The 20,028-nt window shown below is 51.2% G+C and overlaps 1 protein-coding gene across 1 annotated transcript in view; it reads left to right on the top strand.

Moving 5' to 3' along the window:
- The window catches only part of CRTC2 (CREB regulated transcription coactivator 2), a 43,194-nt gene extending 26,128 nt beyond the window's left edge, over nt 1–17,066 (top strand). The window contains exons 6-14 of the mRNA XM_079957999.1: nt 1,004–1,107; nt 1,456–1,485; nt 2,588–2,670; nt 2,848–2,897; nt 3,803–4,047; nt 7,147–7,625; nt 11,205–11,561; nt 13,747–13,984; nt 15,880–17,066. Coding sequence (XP_079814125.1) covers nt 1,004–1,107; nt 1,456–1,485; nt 2,588–2,670; nt 2,848–2,897; nt 3,803–4,047; nt 7,147–7,625; nt 11,205–11,561; nt 13,747–13,984; nt 15,880–16,088 — 1,795 coding nt within the window. The 3' untranslated portion in view covers nt 16,089–17,066. The remainder of the gene's footprint in view (nt 1–1,003; nt 1,108–1,455; nt 1,486–2,587; nt 2,671–2,847; nt 2,898–3,802; nt 4,048–7,146; nt 7,626–11,204; nt 11,562–13,746; nt 13,985–15,879) is intronic.
- The last annotated feature ends 2,962 nt before the right edge of the window (nt 17,067–20,028 follow it).

Here is a 20,028-nt window from a genome sequence, read left to right as displayed (position 1 = left end):
CATAAAACTACAAAAAGCATAACCCAGTAACAACAACAACAACAACAACAACAACAACACCCCTTCCCACTACTATACATTTTTAAAAAACCCTGTGACACCACTTTGACAAGTCATTCCTCACAAGGAATCCTGGGAAAACAGTTTGTTATGTGTGCTGAGAGTTGTTAGCAGACTCCCCCTGGTGGTGTGTGGTTGTGGGTCAAATTCGAAGGAGTGGTTCGGTCTGTGTTGGGGAAGGAACAGCTATGAGCTTAACGAGCTTGCCTGTGTGCTAAGAATATCCGGCATTCCCCACCTGCCCCCTTGTTTCCACAGCAACCTCCTGCATTGTTGTTCCAGCTTCGGCAATTCTAAAGACTTCACATGTCAAATTTTTATTGAACTTCCAAATCTTGACCTATGAATTACAGATTTCAAATTTGTTGTACATTTCTTTTTAAACTTTGGCTTTCCTCCTTTCCCTCTGTGCTGTTCTTAATCCTATCCCATTTACACCGGTCTTGAAAGACCTACACCGGCTCCCAGTACGTTTCCGAGCACAATTCAAAGTGTTGGTACTGACCTTTAAAGCCCTAAACAGCCTCAGCCCAGTAAACCTAAAGGAGAGTCTCCACCCCCACTGAGGTCCAGCTCCGAAGGCCTTCTGGCAGTTCCCTCCCTGCGAGAAGTGAAGGTACAGGGAACCAGGCAGAGGGCCTTTTCAGTAGTGGTGCCCGCCTTGTGTAATGCCCTCCCATCAGATGTCAAGGAAATAAACAACTGTCTTGACTTTTAGAAGACATCTGAAGGCAGCCCTGTTTAGGGAAGTTTTAAATGTTTGATATCTTACTGTGTTTTTTATAATCTGTTGGGAGCCACCCAGAGTGGCTGGGGAAACATAGCCAGATGGGTGGGGCATGAATGAATGAATTATTATTATTATTATTATTATTATTATTATTATTATGCATTCTAATGTTTGTCTCCCCCCTTAATTCTCCCCTCTCCCCTTGCAAAACAGAACAAATTCTGATTCCGCCCTGCACACGAGCGTGATGAACCCCAATCCGCAGGACACGTACCTGGGGCCCTCCCAGGGCGCCCCCCCTCCAAATCGCAAGAGCGGTGAGTGGCCCTTTTCCTCTGTCGGGTGGGGGGGAGGTCGCCTCTTCCCTCCCATCAGGGGGTGGATGGGTCAGAGGAAAGGATGGGAATGACTTTGGACATCCCCAATTTTGTGCCATCCAATCTCCTTGATTTTTATTTTATTTTTTAATGTGCTGATTAGCAGACTAGCCAGGGAAATTTGGCTCTATTCCCACTATACATTTAAAGGACCATGCTGCCCCCTTTGAACAGTCATGGCTTCCCCCAAAGGATTCTGGGAGCTGTTAGTTTGTTAAGGGTGCTGAAAGTCTGATTCAACTTGACACCGATCTTATTCTGCGCCCCCTTTCTCCCTCCTGCCCTTAGGTTACTTGGATAACGACATGGATAGCAAAGGTAAGCACTGTCTCCTTGCTTGTCTCCCCCCCCCCCCCACTTTCCTTGCCTGGTGAATTTCTTAGGCCCCATAATGCTATTCCAAGAAGGGGGAGTCCCTTGCCAGCAAGGTTGGCCTATATGTTTGGGGTGCTGGGTTGCCTGTTCCCATGGTGATTAGGAAAAGGGTTTGTCTACCCTCCGCCGCCACCACATAAGCAAAGGCACTGAAAACTCCCACGCTGACTGTTGAGTCGGCAATGGCGTAGCGGTTAAGACTATGCCCCGGAAGAGACCGTAGTTCAAATCCACAAAGCTTGCAGGGCTACCTCAGGCCAACTGCTGTCTCTCAGCCTCCGCTACCTCATAGGGTTTTTGTGGTGATCAAGTGAGGAGAGGTGGGGTCAGAACCACAAACACCACCCTGAGCTCCCTGGAGAAAAAGGCGGGATATAAATGCAAGAAATTGTGAAATAAAACCACACACGGCTGCATCAGTGGGGCAGCCACTGTGGAAAAATTTAAGGCAACTTGGGTGCCCTTGCCAAAAAAAGAGCATTGCTGCTTCCTTAGAATCAACTGGCTCCGCTGTGACCATTTCCTGACATCAAGACTACATCTCCCATCATGCTCTGGTGGTCTGTGTGCTCGATCAGGGCATGCTGGGAGACATGGGGTGGACCCAGCTGGGGAAGCGGCAGTTCCCTGCAGCCTTGCCTCTCAACACCACAGGGGCGTGGCTTCCCCAGGCTCCACCCCCTGAAGGGGAGGAGCCACAACTGGCCTGACCAGCTGGTCTGTCTCCACCTGACCCCAGGGGATAGCTCAAGTCGGTAGAGCATGAGACTCTAAACCTCAGGACCATGGGTTTCTTCGCCATGTTGGGTGAAAGATTCCGGCATTTGCAGGGGATTGGACTGGATCAGGGTTTCCCAAAACTGGGTCGCGGACTGTTTTGGGACTACAATTCCCATCATCCCTAGCTAGCAGGACCAGTGGTCAGGGATGATGGGAGTTGTAGTCCCAAAACAGCTGGAGACCCAAGTTTGGGGAACCCTGGGGCTAGGTGATCCTCATGGTGATCCTTCTAATTCTACGATTCTGTGGTATTCCTCTCTTCCAGTGTTTCCTTTCCATGTGCCTTCCATCGAGGAGAGTCTCCTGGACGACGGCAAGCAGTTGCTGAAGCCCTGGGACACCAAAAAAGTAGGTGAATTGTGCGCAGTTTGAGATTCCGACAAAGGCTGCAGCCCCCAGACACTTGTTTTGTATGATTTGGCATTCCTTGATCACATAGGCATTGGAACCCCGTGTGGCCAATAAGTTCCCCATATCTGTATATTGATTTTCAGTTGACTCCACCTTCCTCTTTTCCTCTCTCAGCTCTCCTCATCGTCTGTCCGTCCGAGGTCCTGCGAGGTGCCTGGGATCCAGTAAGTATCAGCGCAGATTTCCAGCTTGGAAGCCCTTCTATCCTGGCTCGGTCCCCAAGTTCCAGCCTTAACCACAAGTCAGTCATTTAGTGTCACCAGTCCCATGCTAGGGAACGACCTTCCAGCAGAGAGATGGCAGCCCTCACTTTTGACTCTCAGGCGTCTCTTTTATTTATTCTTATAACAAAGTTTGTTTCCAGCCATTGCATACCGCCCTGTTAATTTACGATTTTGCATTGTGGGAAAAACATTAATACATACCATATTTTTCGCTCTGTAAGACGCACCAGACCACAAGACGCACCTAGTTTTTGGAAGAGGAAAACAAGAAAAAAAATATTCTGAATCTCAGAAGCCAGAACAGCAAGAGGGATCACTGCGCAGCGAAAGCAGCGATCCCTCTTGCTGTTCTGCCTTCTGGGATAGCTGCGCAGCCTGCATTCGCTCCATAAGACGCACACACATTTCCCCTTACTTTTTAGGAGGGAAAAAGTGAGTCTTATAGAGCAAAAAATACGGTAAATATAGATCCACCTGTGTCTAACTTAACCTCTTAAATGATAGGTTGGGGATTTGAAGCAGGCTGTATATTTAGGCCTATAACAATAATGATGGCGACCATGTAATTCTGTTCTTTTTTAAAATGAATATTAGCTCCCCATGTTAAAAAAGCGAAGCACAACTCCCTGCAGCTAGAAAGGATGCACGTGCGGGGGTGGGGAGAGGTTTTGTGCACATTTTCTAACTGCAGGGATTTTTTTTTAAAATGGAGAATTGCATTAAAAATGTGATACCTGCCAACCTGCATTTTGAAGTGATGCATTACGCTCTCTGTGTGTAAACCCGTCTGAAGTCTTGAGTCCTCACCAGAACGACATCTCTCCCTCTGCCTGTCTCTCTTTCAGCATCTTCCCATCCCCAGACCAGCCTGCCAACCTGCCTCTGATCCCCACCGCCCTCAACACGGGGGGCTCCCTCCCGGACCTCACCAACCTCCACTTCCCCTCCCCGCTGCCCACGCCGCTGGACCCGGAGGAGTCCGGCTACCCCAGCCTGAGTGGCGGCAGCAGCACCGGCAACCTGGCCAACACCATGACACACCTGGGCATCAGCGGCGGCATGGGGCTCGGCCCCGGCTACGACTCCCCAGGTGACACCTTGACCGTGCACAGAGGAGCCCAGCCGGGGAACTCAGGAGAAGCGCTGGGGCGGGGTGTGTGTGTGTGTGTGTGTGTGTGTGTGTGTGTAGCCAAACAGTGGGCAAAACCACAGGATAGCCCCGCAATTGGCCCTTCCTCAAACCACCAAACCGTGGAATACGGGGGAGCTGATAGGACAGGAAATGTCTGGTCTGTAGGCCAGATGTAAATAAAAATAAATCAAAATTTATTATTATTATTACAGTGGTACCTCTGGTTATGTACTTAATTCGTTCCGGAGGTCCGTTCTTAACCTGAAACTGTTCTTAACCTGAAGCACCTCTTTAGCTAATGGGGCCTCCGGCTGCTGCTGCGCGATTTCTGTTCTCATCCTGAAGCAAAGTTCTTAACCCGAGGTATTATTTCTGGGTTAGAGGAGTCTGTAACCTGAAGCGTATGTAACCAGAGGTGCCACTGTATTTAGATGTGGGCCACCAGGCCTCAGCATTGGACCTGGGGGGCTGTTTTCACCAAACCACCCCCCTGTGTCCCAAACCGGGCTACAAACAATTGGGAGCTTAAGAGTGAGTTCTTATTCGTCCTTTGCTGGAGCATGGGGGCACTGCCCCACCCATTCCACTGCTGGGCAAGAGAGGGAGATTGCCTTCCTCCAGGGCCACTGGGGCCGCAGCGTTTAGTCGATCGACTGATCGGTTAGATCAACTGCCCCGCCAACCTGATGCCCTCCAGATTTTGCTGGGCCACACCTCCCTTCACCCTTGACCTTTGGCCCTTGCTGGCTGGGGCTGATGGGAAGTGGAGTCCCACAACATTTGGAGGGCCCACCAGCAGGTTCATCCATTTCAGTAGGTCTGCTCTGGGTGGGACTTAGTTGCATGCGACCCGTCGGACGCTGCGACTCTCGGTTGTATTCAGTCAAGTCCTGCTCACAACAGACCCATTGGGGGGAATTCAGCATAGCACTAAGGAGATTGTTCCATCAGATAAGCAGAGAATGCTTGCACTGGTGGAGCAATCTTCCTTCTTCTCCTGTGTGGGTTCTACAAACACAAGCCAATTGTGGTGGGGCACCGGGAAGAGTGTGGGGAAGTCCCGTTGCCCTAGCCTAAGTCATCAGGCGGGCTTCCACTAGTGGGATCTGTTAGTTAAACCTGGCCTGTTGAAATGAACAAACCCAAGTTGGGCATGTTCATTAACGGGTTTCTTTTAAATATGACAGGGACGCAGGTGGCGCTGTGGTCTAAACCACAGAGCCTAGGGCTTGCCGATCAGAAGGTCGGCGGTTCGAATCCCCGCGACGGGGTGAGCTCCCGGTGCTCGGTCCCTGCTCCTGCCCACCTAGCAGTTCGAAAGTATGTCAAAGTGCAAGTAGATAAATAGGTACCGCTCTGGCGGGAAGGTAAACGGCATTTCCGTGCGCTGCTCTGGTTCGCCAGAAGCGGCTTAGTCATGCTGGCCACATGACCCGGAAGCTGTACACCGGCTCCCTCGGCCAATAAAGCAAGATGAGCGCCACAACCCCAGAGTCATCCGCAACTGGAACTAACGGTCAGGGGTCCCTTTACCTTTTAAGTATGACAGTGTCATTAGCCCAGTGCCATCTGCTCTGGCAGCAACTTTCCAAAGTCTCCAGTCTTTCCCATTTTCCTGGCACCTGAATCTATGACATGGTTCTGAACCCGATAACTTTAGCATAAGCTGGGGGTTCCCTCTCCCCTCCCATTTGGGTGGTGGGCATGTATCAACTCCCAGCCCCCTTGCCCAGCTTTGGGAATTGAGGGCCTTCCTTCCACTCCCTTCTGAGGTCCATGTGGTTGGGAGTATGTGCCCATGCCATTTTTCTGTTCTCACCTCCATGTGTGTGCTCCCATTGCCCCCCCCCAGTCCACGATTGCGCCACACAGGGCAGGGGGGGTCATGTGTCTCCATGGGTAATTGTGTGTGTACGCGAGGGAGATGTGGTTCACACCTAACGCTGAGCTAATCCGTCGCTTGCTGTGGTTTAGTGGATGTGCGGGTTCCCAGAGCAAAGATACTCAGAGTGAAGAACGCAGCTGCTTTGCTGCTTCCTTGGTCGTCCTCCTGTAAAGGAAGCCATGGTTTGCCTTGGCACATTGCCCAATCCTGGGATCATGGTTTTTCTTTCTTCTGGGTTTGGACCTAACGGTAATCTAAATCACGATTTAGTCCTCGATCGTACCTGAGCAGCAAGACTGGGTGGGAGTGCAATTGTCATTCTGGGAACCTACTTGTCCACAATGCACCATGGTTTGGTTTAGCACATTCTGCCAACCAGGACTCATGGTTTATCTTGTTTCCGGGTTCAGATCTAACACCAAGTTGAACTGTGGTTTAGTCCTGGGTCGTACGGCAGCAACATGACTGTGTGGGGTGATCGGGAGCCCCGTGGCTGCGACCATCACTCTGGGAACGCACTGGTTTGCAGTACACCATGGTTTTGGTTTGTAGTACACCATGGTTTGACTTAGCCAAGGGTCAGCAAACTTTTTCAGCAGGTGGCCATTCCACTATCCCTCAGATCTTGTGTGGGGCCAGATTATATTTTGAAAAATAATTTTAAAAAATGAATGAATTCCTGTGTCCCACAAATAACCCAGAGATGCATTTTAAATAAAAGGACACATTCTACTCATGTAAAAACACGCTGATTCCTGGACCATCCAGGGGCAGGATTTAGAAGGCGATTGGGCTGGATCTGGCCCCTGGGCCTTAGTTTGTCTACCCATGATCTTAGCACATCCTCCAAACCAGAGCTTATCTTGCTTCAAGGTTCAAACTTAATGCTACGCTAAACCAGGGTCATGCGGCAGCAGGCAGACCATCCTTCCAGCAACCTGCTCGTTCGTGTCCACTCCACGGTTTGGCTCATAGCTATCAACTTTTCACTTTCCTTGCGAAGAATCCTATTCGGAAGAAGGGAATTTCCCTTAAAAGAAGGGAAACGTTGACAGCTATGGTTTGGCGTCTGGTGTGAACCGGGCCTGTATGTGTGTGTGTGTCTATCCATTTCCTCCCCCCCCCACTCACATTTATTTATTTCGTTCTGTTCTTTCTTTTTGTCCCCACAGGGCTGTGCTCATCTATGCAGAGTTCCCTCAGTAACCCCTGCATACAGTCCTCGCTTAGCAACCCCTCGCTGCAGGGCTCCCTGAGCAACCCCTCCCTCCGCTCGTCCCCCAGCAGCTCCTCCATCCCTTCCTCCATGAGCAACCAGTCCCTGCCCTCCTCCCTCAGCAACCCCTCCCTCTCCTCCTCCCTCAGCAACCCCTCCCTCCCCTCCTCGCTCGGCAGCCAATCGGGGCAGCCCAATCCCACCCTGCAGCAGCCTCAGCAGCAGCAGCAGCAGCAGCAGCAGCCCAGCTATGGCGGCTCCCCCTCCTCCGCTTCCTCCTCCGCCCCCGCCTCCTCCTACGCCCCCCTGAACGCCTCGCCCCGCCGCAGGGTCCCCCTCAGCCCCTTGACCCTCCCAATGGGCGGAGACTCGAGAAGGCCGCACCCAAAACAGTTTTCGCCAACTATGTCACCCACATTGTCCTCCATCACGCAGGTACGCACGGGGCGCTCTCGCGCGCTCGCTTTCGGCCTCTGCCTTTTTTGAAGAATAACTTTTAGTTTGGTTCTTTTCCATCGTCGTGTGTTTTTCCCTCCCTCCATCTCATCTCAGCTTCCAGGGAAGAAGCACCCGCCCTCCTTTTCCTTCTCAGGTGGTAATTTTCTAGAATTTTTTCCCCCAGTGCCTCGTTTATTCTAGGCTGCTTCCAGAACCTTTTCCCGGTTCCTCTGTTTTTCCCCTCTGAAAGGTTCCCAGGGGGGTCTAAGCAGGGTTGGCAGCGGAGCAACAGCGCCAGCTGCTGGGCTGTTTGGGAAGTGTCTCCCTCCGAGGCGCCGCAACACACCTTAATGCGGCTCAAGCAACTTCAGTGCCATTCAGATAAACATCGCAGGTGGATCCGTAAATCCACGTGTTCCCATCTGCTGGAGACTCTTCAGGCCTGTGCATGTGTGCATTCTCTCCCAGTCCCTGACTTTAATGACCTCATCTCTTGCCAGTAAGGAGCAGGGCAAACCCCCCATCTCCTCCTGGACAGTTGTGGCCATCTCTCTGGGTTTTGGAGCTGCCTTTTCCCTTTTAAAAAGACAGCCAAGGAGAATGCAATGTTTTTGGGCAACCAGCAAGCAGCCAGTTTCCTATCCGAGAAATGTGGCAAGCCTCCGAAATGTAAAAGATTAAAAAAACGAGGTGAAGTTATTAGGACTCCCGTACCCCAGCACACATGCATTAGGAACCTCCTTGCATAGCCAGTTTGCAACGAAATCAGACATTGTCCTGAGTGGTGGGGTGAATCAGCATCTCTCCCCTCTCCTCACTTCACCCACCTGGGTCTCTTGGCCTGCCCAGAGACTATTTGCGGGCTCCGTGTAGGACACCTAAGTGCAACTCTGCAGGATCAGACCCAAACACCCATCTATTCCAGCATCCTGTTCTCAGAGTGGCCAATCAGATTCCTCCAGGAAGCCCAGAGGCAGGGCAAGAAGGGCCTCGCTGTTACAGGGGTACCTCGGGTTAAGTCCTTAATTCGTTCCGGAGGTCCGTTCTTAACCTGAAACTGTTCTTAACCTGAAGCACCACTTTAGTTAATGGGGCCACCCGCTGCTGCTGCGCCGCCGGAGCACGATTTCTGTTCTCATCCTGAAGCAAAGTTCTTAACCCGAGGTACTATTTCTGGGTTAGCAGAGTCTGTAACCTGAAGCGTATGTAAACCGAGGTACAGTGGTGCCTCGCAAGACGAAAAGAATCCGTTCCGCAATTCTCTTCGTCTAGCGGTTTTTTCGTCTTGCGAAGCAAGCCCATTGACAGCTTAGTGGATTAGCGCTATTAGCGGCTTAGCGGCTTTTAGCGGCTTAGTGGATCAGCTGATAAGCGGCTTAGCGGCTTAGAAAAAGGGGGGGGGAAGGAAAAAAAAACCGCAGGAACTCGCAAGACATTTTCGTCTTGCGAAGCAAGCCCATAGGGAAATTCGTTTTGCGAAGCGCCTCCAAAACGGAAAACCCTTTCGTCTAGCGGGTTTTCCGTCTTGCGAGGCATTCGTCTTGCGGGGCACCACTGTACCACTGTACTCGTAAGAGCAGCTCTGCAGGATCAGGCCCCAGACCCCATCAAGTCCAGCATCCTGTTCTCAGATTGGCCAACCAGGAGCCAGACTTCTGGGGTGGGGAGGCCTTGGCACAGTGCCATCCATGCCCCCCTCGCACCTAGCGCAGGGCTCAGCCCTACCCTGACTTTAGAGATATGAAATTATCAGAGATGGGGCCAGTGGGTAGCGGTGAGGGTCCCTTCCACACCCCTTAAGGCCCTTGGCCATTGCCAAGCCTGCCCAAATGGCAGTGCCAAGCCTGGCAAACAGGAGCCAGGTCCCACCTTGAGTTCTTGGTGGGGAGAATAGCACGATGTAGAAAATGGACTGTAAAAAGCAGCAGTACTTTTTACTTTGATATATGCCCAGGACGCAGGTGGCGCTGTGGGTTAAAGCCTCAGCGCCTAGGGCTTGCCGATCGAAAGGTCGGCGGTTCGAATCCCTGCGGCGGGGTGCGCTCCCGCTGCTCGGTCCCAGCGCCTGCCAACCTAGCAGTTCGAAAGCACCTCCGGGTGCAAGTAGATAAATAGGGACCGCTTACCAGCGGGAAGGTAAACGGCGTTTCCGTGTGCGGCTCTGGCTCGCCAGAGCAGCGATGTCACGCTGGCCACGTGACCCGGAAGTGTCTCCGGACAGCGCTGGCCCCTGGCCTCTTAAGTGAGATGGGCGCACAACCCCAGAGTCTGTCAAGACTGGCCCGTACGGGCAGGGGTACCTTTACCTTTACCTTTATGCCCACTAGGTGGAGCTCTTGATATCTCCCTTTCCTTCCTTTTCCTTCAATCAGGTCTTTCCTCTAGACCCCTGAGTGGGCTGTACCATTTCAGGCTTGTGGGTAAGAGCGAACCATTTTGAACGTTCCTCTGGGTAACACAGAATTCTCTGCCTTAAACAAAAATAAAATAAAACAGATATGCTTCCTCAGCCTGCTTATTCATGCAGGAATAGTTTTGTTTAGCTATAAGCCATAGCAAAACAGGAAGGGGGAAAAGGAACCGTTCAAGAGTTGAGCAACAAATTTAGTTATTAATTCCCCAGGCAACAGCGCTAATAAGGAGATGTGCACAGTAACATGGTTTTCATGATCAAACAGCAAAAAAAACATACAAACTCAGCAGGTATGACTAAGCCTCCAACAGATTTCCCCCCACAGGGATCTTTTATAAAGCAGACATAGAGTTGTATATAATTGCCAACCTCCCCCTGTGGCAGTTTTGCAAAATACAAGAAGACATTGTGACTTCTTATTAACCAGGAAGACATTGAAGCTTAGCTCTGTGAAGCATTTCCTACATGGAGCTGTGTAGTTACTTTATTTTTTATTTTTTGTGTGTAGCAAATATCTATTTTTATTAATACATTTCCAGAGATTTCCAGAAACTTGGGCCCAATACAAACCAGTAAACACACCGGGATAAAAGAAGTGGTTTTAAGATCTCAAAAGAAAGGGAAAAGAGAGGGAGAGGAAAAAAGGAAAAAAGGGGAAGAAAAGAAAATGAAAGAAAGGATAAAAAGAGCTTTGTGGTGATTTTTGAGGCAGATTCATGGAGGAGGTTTGTTGTCTGCATGGCTGCTGCTCCTGATGGCTGCAGTTAGTGGCAGCCAGGGGAGAACTACTGTTGCACGCAGCTCCTGGTTTGCAGACTTCCCCTTCCCATTGGGCCGCCGTGTAAACAGGATGCTGGACTAAATGGACCCCCTTTGGCCCGACCCAAAACAGCTCGTCTTTAGAATTGCAGGGAGTGACACTCTTTTTGCAGGAGCATCAAAAGGTTCTGTTCCCAACCTGCAGTCTGAATTGGTACAATCTGCTTTTTTTTTTTTAGGGAGGGTGGAGTTCACCTCTGAACTCTTCCACTGCCGAACCCTCTGCACCCCGCTGCCTCAATACTTGGCGGGGGGCAGCGGCGTAGGGAAGCCCCTTCCCTCCTTCCCCCTGCGGCTGCAGACTCCCTTTTAACAGGACTGGAATGCCTCTCTTCCCTCTCCAGGGGGTTCCGCTGGACACCAGCAAGCTGCCGGCCGACCAGAGGCTGCCCCCGTACCCCTACAGCCAGCCAGGGATGCTCCTGCAGCAGAATCAGAAGTCCCTCCACCAGGCGCAAGGGCCGGCCTCTCAGCAGGGGCGCCAGCCTGCCCAGCACCAGCACCAGCACCAACACCAGCAGCAACACCAGCAGCAACACCAGCAGCAACACCAGCAACAGCAGCAGCAACAACAGCATCAACAGCAGCAGCAGCAGCAGCAGCATCTACAGTCCCAGTGCCCCTACCCAATGCATTACCAGTCCAATTCTATGCTGCAGAACCAGTTTGGCCAGCAGCTGGGTGACTTCGGCCTGGGCAACGTGAGTATACTTGGTGTCTCCTCGTCGCTTGCCCCACCCCCTTTTGTGTCTGGGAGTTGCATAATACAGTGGTGCCTCGCAAGACGAAAAGAATCCGTTCCGCGATTCTCTTCGTCTAGCGGTTTTTTCGTCTTGCGAAGCAAGCCCACTGACGGCTTAGCGGATTAGCGGCTTTTAGCGGCTTAGCGGATAAGCAGATAAGCGGCTTAGCGGCTTAGAAAAAGGGGGGGGGAGGGAAAAAAAGTCGGGAAAACTCACAAGACATTTCGTCTTGCGAAGCAAGCCCATAGGGAAATTCGTTTTGCGAAGCGCCTCCAAAACGGAAAACCCTTTCATCTAGCGGGTTTTCCGTCTTGCGAGACATTCGACTTGCGGGGCACCACTGTAATAATAATAATAATAATAATAATAATAATAATAATAATAATAATAAATTATTTTATTTATACCCTCCTGGCTGGCCTCAACCAGAGCCAGGGCTTTTTCGGCTGTGGCCCCAATCTGGTGGAACGCTCTGTCACAAGAGACTAGGGCCCTGCGGGACTTGACATCTTTCCGCAGGGCCTGCAAGACAGAGCTGTTCCACCAGGCCTTTGGCCAGGGTGCAGCCTGACCCCCTCTTTTGGCAACCCTCACAGAACTCCAGCCCAATGGTTGCTATTAATATGATTTGAACTGATTTTATAATGAACTGATTTTAGAATGTTGTGTTATTTTACTGTTGTTAGCCTCTCTGAGCCCTGCTTCGGCTGGGGAGGGCGGGATATAAATAAATTATTATTATTATTATTATTATTATTATTTATTACCCCGCCCTCCCTGGCCAGAGCCAGGCTCAGGGCGGCTAACACGAGTAAAATTACAGTAAAAACATAACGGGGGAAAAAAACCAATTTAAAATACAAGTTAAAATGCAATTTAAAATGCAGCCTCATTTTAAAAGTAGCCCATAGATCAAAACCATAAGGGGAGGGAAACATAAGGGTCAGACTAAGTCCAAACCAAAGGCCAGGCGGAACAGCTCTGTCTTGCAGGCCCTGCAGAAAGATGTCAAATTCCACAGGGCCCTAGTCTCTTGGGACAGAGCGTTCTACCAAGTCGGGGTCAGTACTGAAAAGGCCCTGGCCCTAGTTGAGACCAATCTAACCACCTTGCGACTTGGGACCTCCAAAATGTTGTCATTTGTGGACCTTAAGGTCCTCCGCGGGGCATACCTGCGTGGCAAGTGTTCTCTGTGGCTTACCAGGGGCGCCAGCCCTTTTAGCCTCCCCCCCAAAAAACACATTTTAAAGGCCATCGGATGTTGATCAGCCGTATTCTTATTCATATTCTTATCATCAATGCTTTTTTTCTGGTGGGGCGCAGGGATACACATACCCCTAAACATTTTGTGAATCTAAGTTTGGCCTCATTGAGGGACAGTATTTCAATATGAGTAGGAAAATAAGAGTACCCCTAAACGTTTTTTAAGAAAAAAAAGCACTGCTTATCATCATCATCAACCCACCCTGGTGAAGCAATAAAACACAATATTAAAAGCAGCTCAAAACAACTCGTAAACAGAGAAATAAGGCGGCTCCTAAAACTGGGGACGCGGGTGGCGCTGTGGGTAAAACCTCAGTGCCTAGGACTTGCCGATCGTATGGTTGGCGGTTCGAATCCCCGCGGCGGGGTGAGCTCCCGTCTCTCGGTCCCAGCTCCTGCCCACCTAGCAGTTTGAAAGCACGCTTAAGTGCAAGTAGATAAATAGGTACTGCTTTATAGCGGGAAGGTAAACGGCGTTTCCGTGTGCTGCGTTGGTGCAGGCTCGCCAGAGCAGCTTCGTCACGCTGGCCACGTGACCCGGAAGTGTCTGCGGACAGCGCTGGCTCCCGGCCTCTTAAGTGAGATGAGCGCACAACCCTAGAGTTGGACACGACTGGCCTGTATGGGCAGGGGTACCTTTACCGTTACCTTAAAACTGCCCACCTCAAGCACTGGCAACTCCTTGATTCCAGCCAATTCATAAGGTAGCTTCTTCCTTATGAAGCGAGGGGTGGTTTTCTGGGCCTGCCTGCCTCAGGGGTGTGTGTGTGTGTGTGTGTGTGTGTGTGTGTGTGTGTGACAGCCCGTCCTCCCCACCTGTCCCATCCTGCAGCGTAGCACCAAAACCGGCCCAGGCCCACTCCAGCCTTCCTTTCCGCAGTTCGATCAATACGGCTATGTGGACAACATGAGCGGAGGCTTCGCGTTCAACAGCAACGCCTTCTCGGACGACCTGGGTGCCTTAAATTACCCGCAAGGCGACAACATGGGCTTGTCGGGCAGTGGGACCACAAACACCAGCAGCAGCAGCAGCAGCACGCACGACCCCCACCTGCTCAACCGCCAGAACCTGAGCAACTCAAACCGCCATGGCCCCATCCCCAACATCATCCTCACAGGTAAGGGGAGAGAGTGGGGAGGAGGGAGCGAAACCCACCTTGGAGTCGGGGGAAAACATCCTGACAGGTGTTGTTGTTATTTAGTCGTTTAGTCGTGTCCGCCTCTTCATGACCCCCTGGACCAGAGAACACCAGGCACTCCTGTCTTCCACTGCCTCCCACAGTTTGGTCAAACTCATGCTGGTAGCTTCGAGAACACTGTCCAACCATCTCGTCCTCTGTTGTCCCCTTCTCCTTGTGCCCTCCATCTTTCCCAACATCAGGGTCTTTTCCAGGGAGTCTTCTCTTCTCATGAGGTGGCCAGAGTATTGGAGCCTCAGCTTCAGGATCTGTCCTTCCAGTGAGCACTCAGGGCTGATTTCCTTCAGAATGGAGAGCTTTGATCTTCTTGCAGCCCATGGGACTCTCAAGAGTCTCCTCCAGCACCAGAATTCAAAAGCATCCATTCTTCAGCGATCAGCCTTCTTTATGGTCCAGCTCTCACTTCCATACAACACTACTGGGAAAACCATAGCTTTAACTATACGGACCTTTGTTCCCAAGGTGATGTCTCTACTTTTTAAGATGCTGTTTGTAGTCTAATATTTTTGGGCAGGAAAAGTAAGAGCGAAGAGGCAATTGTCCAGATCCGCCGTCTGAAACAACTGCCTCACTCTGGGAACTGCAGAGGCAAAGCATAGCCATTGTGGTTATTTTAATTTATTTATTAAATTTCTGCGCCACCCTTCATCCGAAGATCTCGTGGTGGTTCGCAAGATGAAAATGCAGGATAAAAGCGCAAATAAGTAGAACAAAAGCAAACAGGATAGCAGCGCGCGCACACACACCCCAGACAAAATTTAAAATACTGTAGAATATTGATCAGCCCAAGGCCTGGTGGAAGAGGGAACGTTTTTGCTTGGCAAAATAGCATGAAGTTGCCAGACAAACCTCCCTCGGGAAAGTGTAACACCAATTATAGTAGCCTTTGATAGATGAATTTGTCTAATGATTTTATTATTTGTACCCTTCCCATCTCAGTTGCCCCAACCCCTCTGGGCAGCTTCCAACACATATAAAAATATACTAGCACATCGAACATTAAAAACTTCCCTAAACAGGGCTGCCTTCAGATGTCTTCTAAAAGTTGTTTACTTATTTACCTCCTTGACATCTAATGGGAGGGTATTCCACAGGGCAGGCACCACCACTGAGAAGGCCCTCTGCCTGGTTTTCTGCAACTTCACTTCTCGCAGAGAGGGAAGCACCAGAAGGCCCTCGGAGCTGGACCTCAGTGTCCGGGCTGAATGATGGGGCTGGAGACGCTCCTTCAGGTATACTGGGCCAAGGCTGCTTAGGGCTTTAAAAGCACCAACACTTTAAACTGTGCTCGGAAACGTACTAGGAGTCAGTGTAGATCCTTCAGGACCGCTGTTATACTGTCCTGGTGGCCGCTCGGAGTCATCAGTCCAGCTGCCGCATTCTGGATTAGGTAGTTCCCGAATCGCCTTCAAATGTGGCCCCACGTAGAATTCCGCAATTTAACTACCGTAGATTCCGGCGTATAAGACGACTTTTTAACCCCGGAAAATCCTCTAAAAAGTCAGGGGTCGTCTTATATGCCGGGTATGAGTTTGCTGGGCAGCAGCAGTGGGTGGCGGGCTCCACTCTGCACCAGGAGGAAGCCACCCAGTGAAGCCGGCTTAGCATCGCTGCCCACTGCCACTGCCCAGTAAAGCTGCCGCGTATAAGACTGGGTGTATAAGTCAACCCTCCAAATTGGCAGCTGCCAATTTGGGGGGTCGTCTTATATGGCCAGTTGCCTAATGCGCCAAAATCTACGGTATGCACCGTGTGAGGAAGAAACTTCTCTGTGTCTACATCTCTTTTTGCTCTCTGATCCTTCCCTCCTCTAGGGGACTCCCCACCCGGGATCTCCAGGGAGATCGCCACCGTCCTGGCGGGCATGCCGGGCTTTGAGATGGACTCCTCCTCCCTGGGTCTGGATGAGGACCTGAGGATCGAGCCGCTCACTTTGGACGGACTCAACATGCTGAGCGACCCCTACGCCCTGCTGACCGACCCGGCCGTCGAGGATTCTTTCCGCACCGACCGACTTCAGTGAAGGAAGGGAGAGGGCCGCAGTGCCGCAAAACGCCTCCCCTGCGAGGTGGACCCTCTTGAGCCACGAAAAAACAAAAGGACGACTTTTTTTTTGCTTTCCTAAACCAGAGGCGCCGGGCAAGAGGGGCTGGGGACAGCGGAGATTGTGTTTGCCCACCCTGCCTTTCCACCCCAAGTGTCGTCATCCCCTCCAAGCTTAAACGCCTCCTAGGGTGCTCTGGGACCGGACTTCGCAACGAGCACTTGCAATCCCAGGTTATAGGGGACCGGGGCAGGGGTTGACCCCCCCAGGGTCAGGGAAGAAGCCTCTGCACTCTTTAGAGGTGGGGGGGGGCAGGCCATGAGAGTTTTCAGCATCCTCCCCAAAGCGGGAGAGAACGTACGCAATCTAGGTGTTAGCGTTCCAGTTCTCTTGAATCGGGGGGGTTGGGGGGGGCGCTCGCATTTGTGTGAATCTAAGTGTCTGCCCCTCCCTCAAAATCAATTCCAGCCATTTTGTTTCCCCAAGTTTATTCCTGTGTATATTTCGTACCTGCACCCGATAGCTATAGAGACTTTCGTAGCGTGCAGAGCATTTTTTTTGGGGGGGGCGGGTTACGTTCTCGTTTTCTCTCTTTTTTTGGCCTAATCATATTTTTTAAAAAATTTTATTTTAAAGAAAAGCAATTATGTACATAACTGCCCTTCTCTCCTGCCCCCCCCACCCCTCCTCCTGAGCTGCCGTGTACATGTGGGGGAGAGGAAGAAAGGGGGGGGCGTTTCTCTTGTAAAGCACTTGTAACTTTGCATCCTTATCTGTCGTGAGGTCTGGCTTCTGTGCTTGAGTTTGGGGCGGAGGGGGGGAGCTCAAAGTAGGGGGGGCTGTGGTTGGGGTTCAGCCCATACCTCACCTTTCCTTCCCCTCCGCCCCCACTGTGGAAGAGATAAACCAGAGTGATTTTATTATTATTTTTTAAAATATATGTTAATTATAACAACATTCCGTCACTGGTTTTTGTGTGGTTTTCTGGGCGGCGGTTCGTCCTGCCAGATCAGGGTTGGGACTGTCCCAGCCTTGGGTCCTCTTTTTTCCAAAGCAGCTGCCCACAGCCTGCAAGGAAGGGGCTCAGGGCGACGCCTGAGCTACATTTCGCCCCCGGTGTCTGGTCTGCTTCCGATGCAAAACTTTGGGAGCCCACCCGCCGCTGGTTTTCAGAAGCCGCTTGCCACGTGGTCTTGGCAAAAGAGGAAAAACCGATGCAAAATTCTCCGGACCGGTTTCATGTGATCTTGAGTGGGATACTTGGGCACACGAATTTACTAAGGGAAGTGCTTCCGGATCAGGCCCATGGCCCATCTAGTCCCACATCCCTGTTCTCTCCGGGGCCTCAATGGGGCACCCACAACTGAACCCGAGTGTGAAAGCAGCCTCCCCTCCTGCCATTTCCAGCTATCGGTATTCAGAAGGATACCGTCTCTGACCCAGAGGCAGCCCCGGTGGCTTGAAGCAAAACAGAATATGGCAGTTCTTGGCCACCTCGTCTTCCACAGCCAGAGAAGAAGAAGAAGAAGAAGAAGAAGAAGAAGAGGAGGAGGAGGAGTAGTTTGGATTTGATATACCGCCTTTCACTCCCTTTAAGGAGTCTCAAAGCGGCTAACGAGCTCCTTTCCCTTCCTTCCCCACATCAAACACTCTGTGAGGTGAGTGGGGCTGAGAGACTTCAGAGAAGTGTGACTGGCCCAAGGTCACCCAGCAGCTGCATGTGGAGCAGCGGAGACGCGAACCCAGCTCCCCAGATTACGAGACTACCACTCTTAACCAGGGGGCAGCAGTGGGCTCCTCAGAGGCCGGATCTACTGCCTGGGACGACTGCCGCACCTTGCCTCATGGGTGCGCTGGCTCTGCTCTGACCGTGGAGGTAAAAGATAAAGGTACCCCTGCCCGTACGGGCCAGTCTTGACAGACTCTGAGGTTGTGCGCCCATCTCACTTAAGAGGCCAGGGGCCAGCGCTGTCCGGAGACACTTCTGGGTCACGTGGCAAGCGTGACATCGCTGCTCTGGCCAGAGCCAGAGCCAGAGCCAGAGCCGCACACGGAAACGCCGTTTACCTTCCCGCTGGTAAGCGGTCCCTATTTATCTACTTGCACCCGGAGGTGCTTTCGAACTGCTAGGTTGGCAGGCGCTGGGACCGAGTAGCGGGAGCGCACCCCGCCGCAGGGATTCGAACTGCCGACCTTTCGATCGGCAAGCCCTAGGCGCTGAGAGTAGCCATTCCTAGCCATATCCTCCAAGAATTTGCCCAGTCTTCTAAAAACATCTAAGTTCACGCCCGTTACTGGCATTTACAGAGTGAATTCCATAGGTAAAACAGCAGCACAGAGCTTTCAGCGACTCCTCTGCCCTTGATTTTAGCGTGTAGCTGTTCAGTTGGCCAACTAGATACCCCAATGCGAACCCAAAGACAATGGGAACTCTGCGACTCTGGCGCCGATTATGGAGGCAGAACATCCCGGCTAGTGGTCACCAATCGCCTTATTCCTCCCCGAATTTTGCATTGGCCAAGAGCCTTATTCGTCCATGGTTTAGCTACACGAAGTAAGATCGTTTACCTGGAAACAAAATGCCCTTAACTTTACAGAAGCAAGACTAGCTAGTAACAAGCTTTGGACTAAGCTAAGGTGTGGCTGGTTGGCCTCCTTGCTAGCCTGTTCCCTTTCGGCCTCTTCCAGTTTCTGAGCATTGCTTGGCTTAAATTTTGATACGGAGTCTTCCCTGAAAGGCCTGTAAAAGATTTGTGTGCCCTCCAACATTCCTCAGATGAAAATGTCCCTATGGTCACGTGAGGACTGTCAGAAGATATGCTCAGTTGCACCAGGACTCAGGAATCCTGAGCTGATCGGGCAATGGCCAGTGTTGAAACCACATTAACTTGCTCCTTCATGCCTTTGCACTCAAGGTCTAGCTTCCCATTCAATAGATAAATAGCAGAAAGCTCCACAACTGAGATCCAGATTTTTTTGGTAAGACTACAAAACTTGCGAGTAACACCTGCCGGGAGAATTAATGCAGCCAGAGTGCCACCTGGTGGTGCTACAAAATAAGTACACCTGCAAAATCTCCCTCCATCTCACCTGCCTTACCTGGTGAGAGGTGAGAGTCCGAGTGCACTTTTAACTAAATGAGTAAGGGGTCAGTTGGCTCTGACATAGATGGTCCACTTGGTCCATTTTTTTCCACGAAGCCCAACCAGAAACCCATGGAAAGCTCAGAACAGTGGCAGACCAACATTTTTGGGTTCCCAAAGGTCAAACTGTTATGGGGGCCCCTTCGCAACCAGCAACGGGTTCTGGGTAACCACTGCTTTCTTCTTTACCACATCTGTACTACTGACTCTCAAACTTGGGGGTTCTTGAAATGCATACTGCAAAAGATAAATCGTGTGACTCAAATTGTGTCTACTAGACCTCAAAACGCTAAGCAGCATGGACTAAATTTCCTTCTGGGGTCTCTGGGGGATGAGGCGCTCTGAAGCTTAAACATCATTAGTTTCGTAGTAGATCCGCTCCTGGCTCAGCAGCAGAGCAGGGAGGCAATAGCGCTCCCTGCTGTCGCCCTCCGACAATTGCCACTGCATTGAGAGAGACTGAATCTGGGGGCTCTGCTTAGCTGCAGAAGGCAGGGTGGTATGTCACAAGCTGCTGCTGAAAAGGATCTATACCCAGGAAGGGAACCAAGTCAGTGGCAGAGAGCACCTGCCGTCCATACTGAAGGTCACAGGTTAAATCTCTGGCATCTCAGGGTAGAAATGGGAATGCCCCTGTCTGAAACGGAACAGCTAAGGGAGCTGGGCATGTTTAGCCTGGAGAAGAGGAGGTTAAGGGGTGATATGATAGCCATGTTCAAATATATAAAAGGATGTCACATAGAGGAGGGTGAAAGGTTGTTTTCTGCTGCTCCAGA

Source organism: Podarcis cretensis (genome assembly GCF_951804945.1).
Source record: "Podarcis cretensis genome assembly, chromosome: 16".
Taxonomy (NCBI): domain Eukaryota; kingdom Metazoa; phylum Chordata; class Lepidosauria; order Squamata; family Lacertidae; genus Podarcis; species Podarcis cretensis.
The sequence above is the reverse complement of the archived record's forward strand: the minus strand, read 5'-3'. Positions and strand labels throughout refer to the sequence as shown.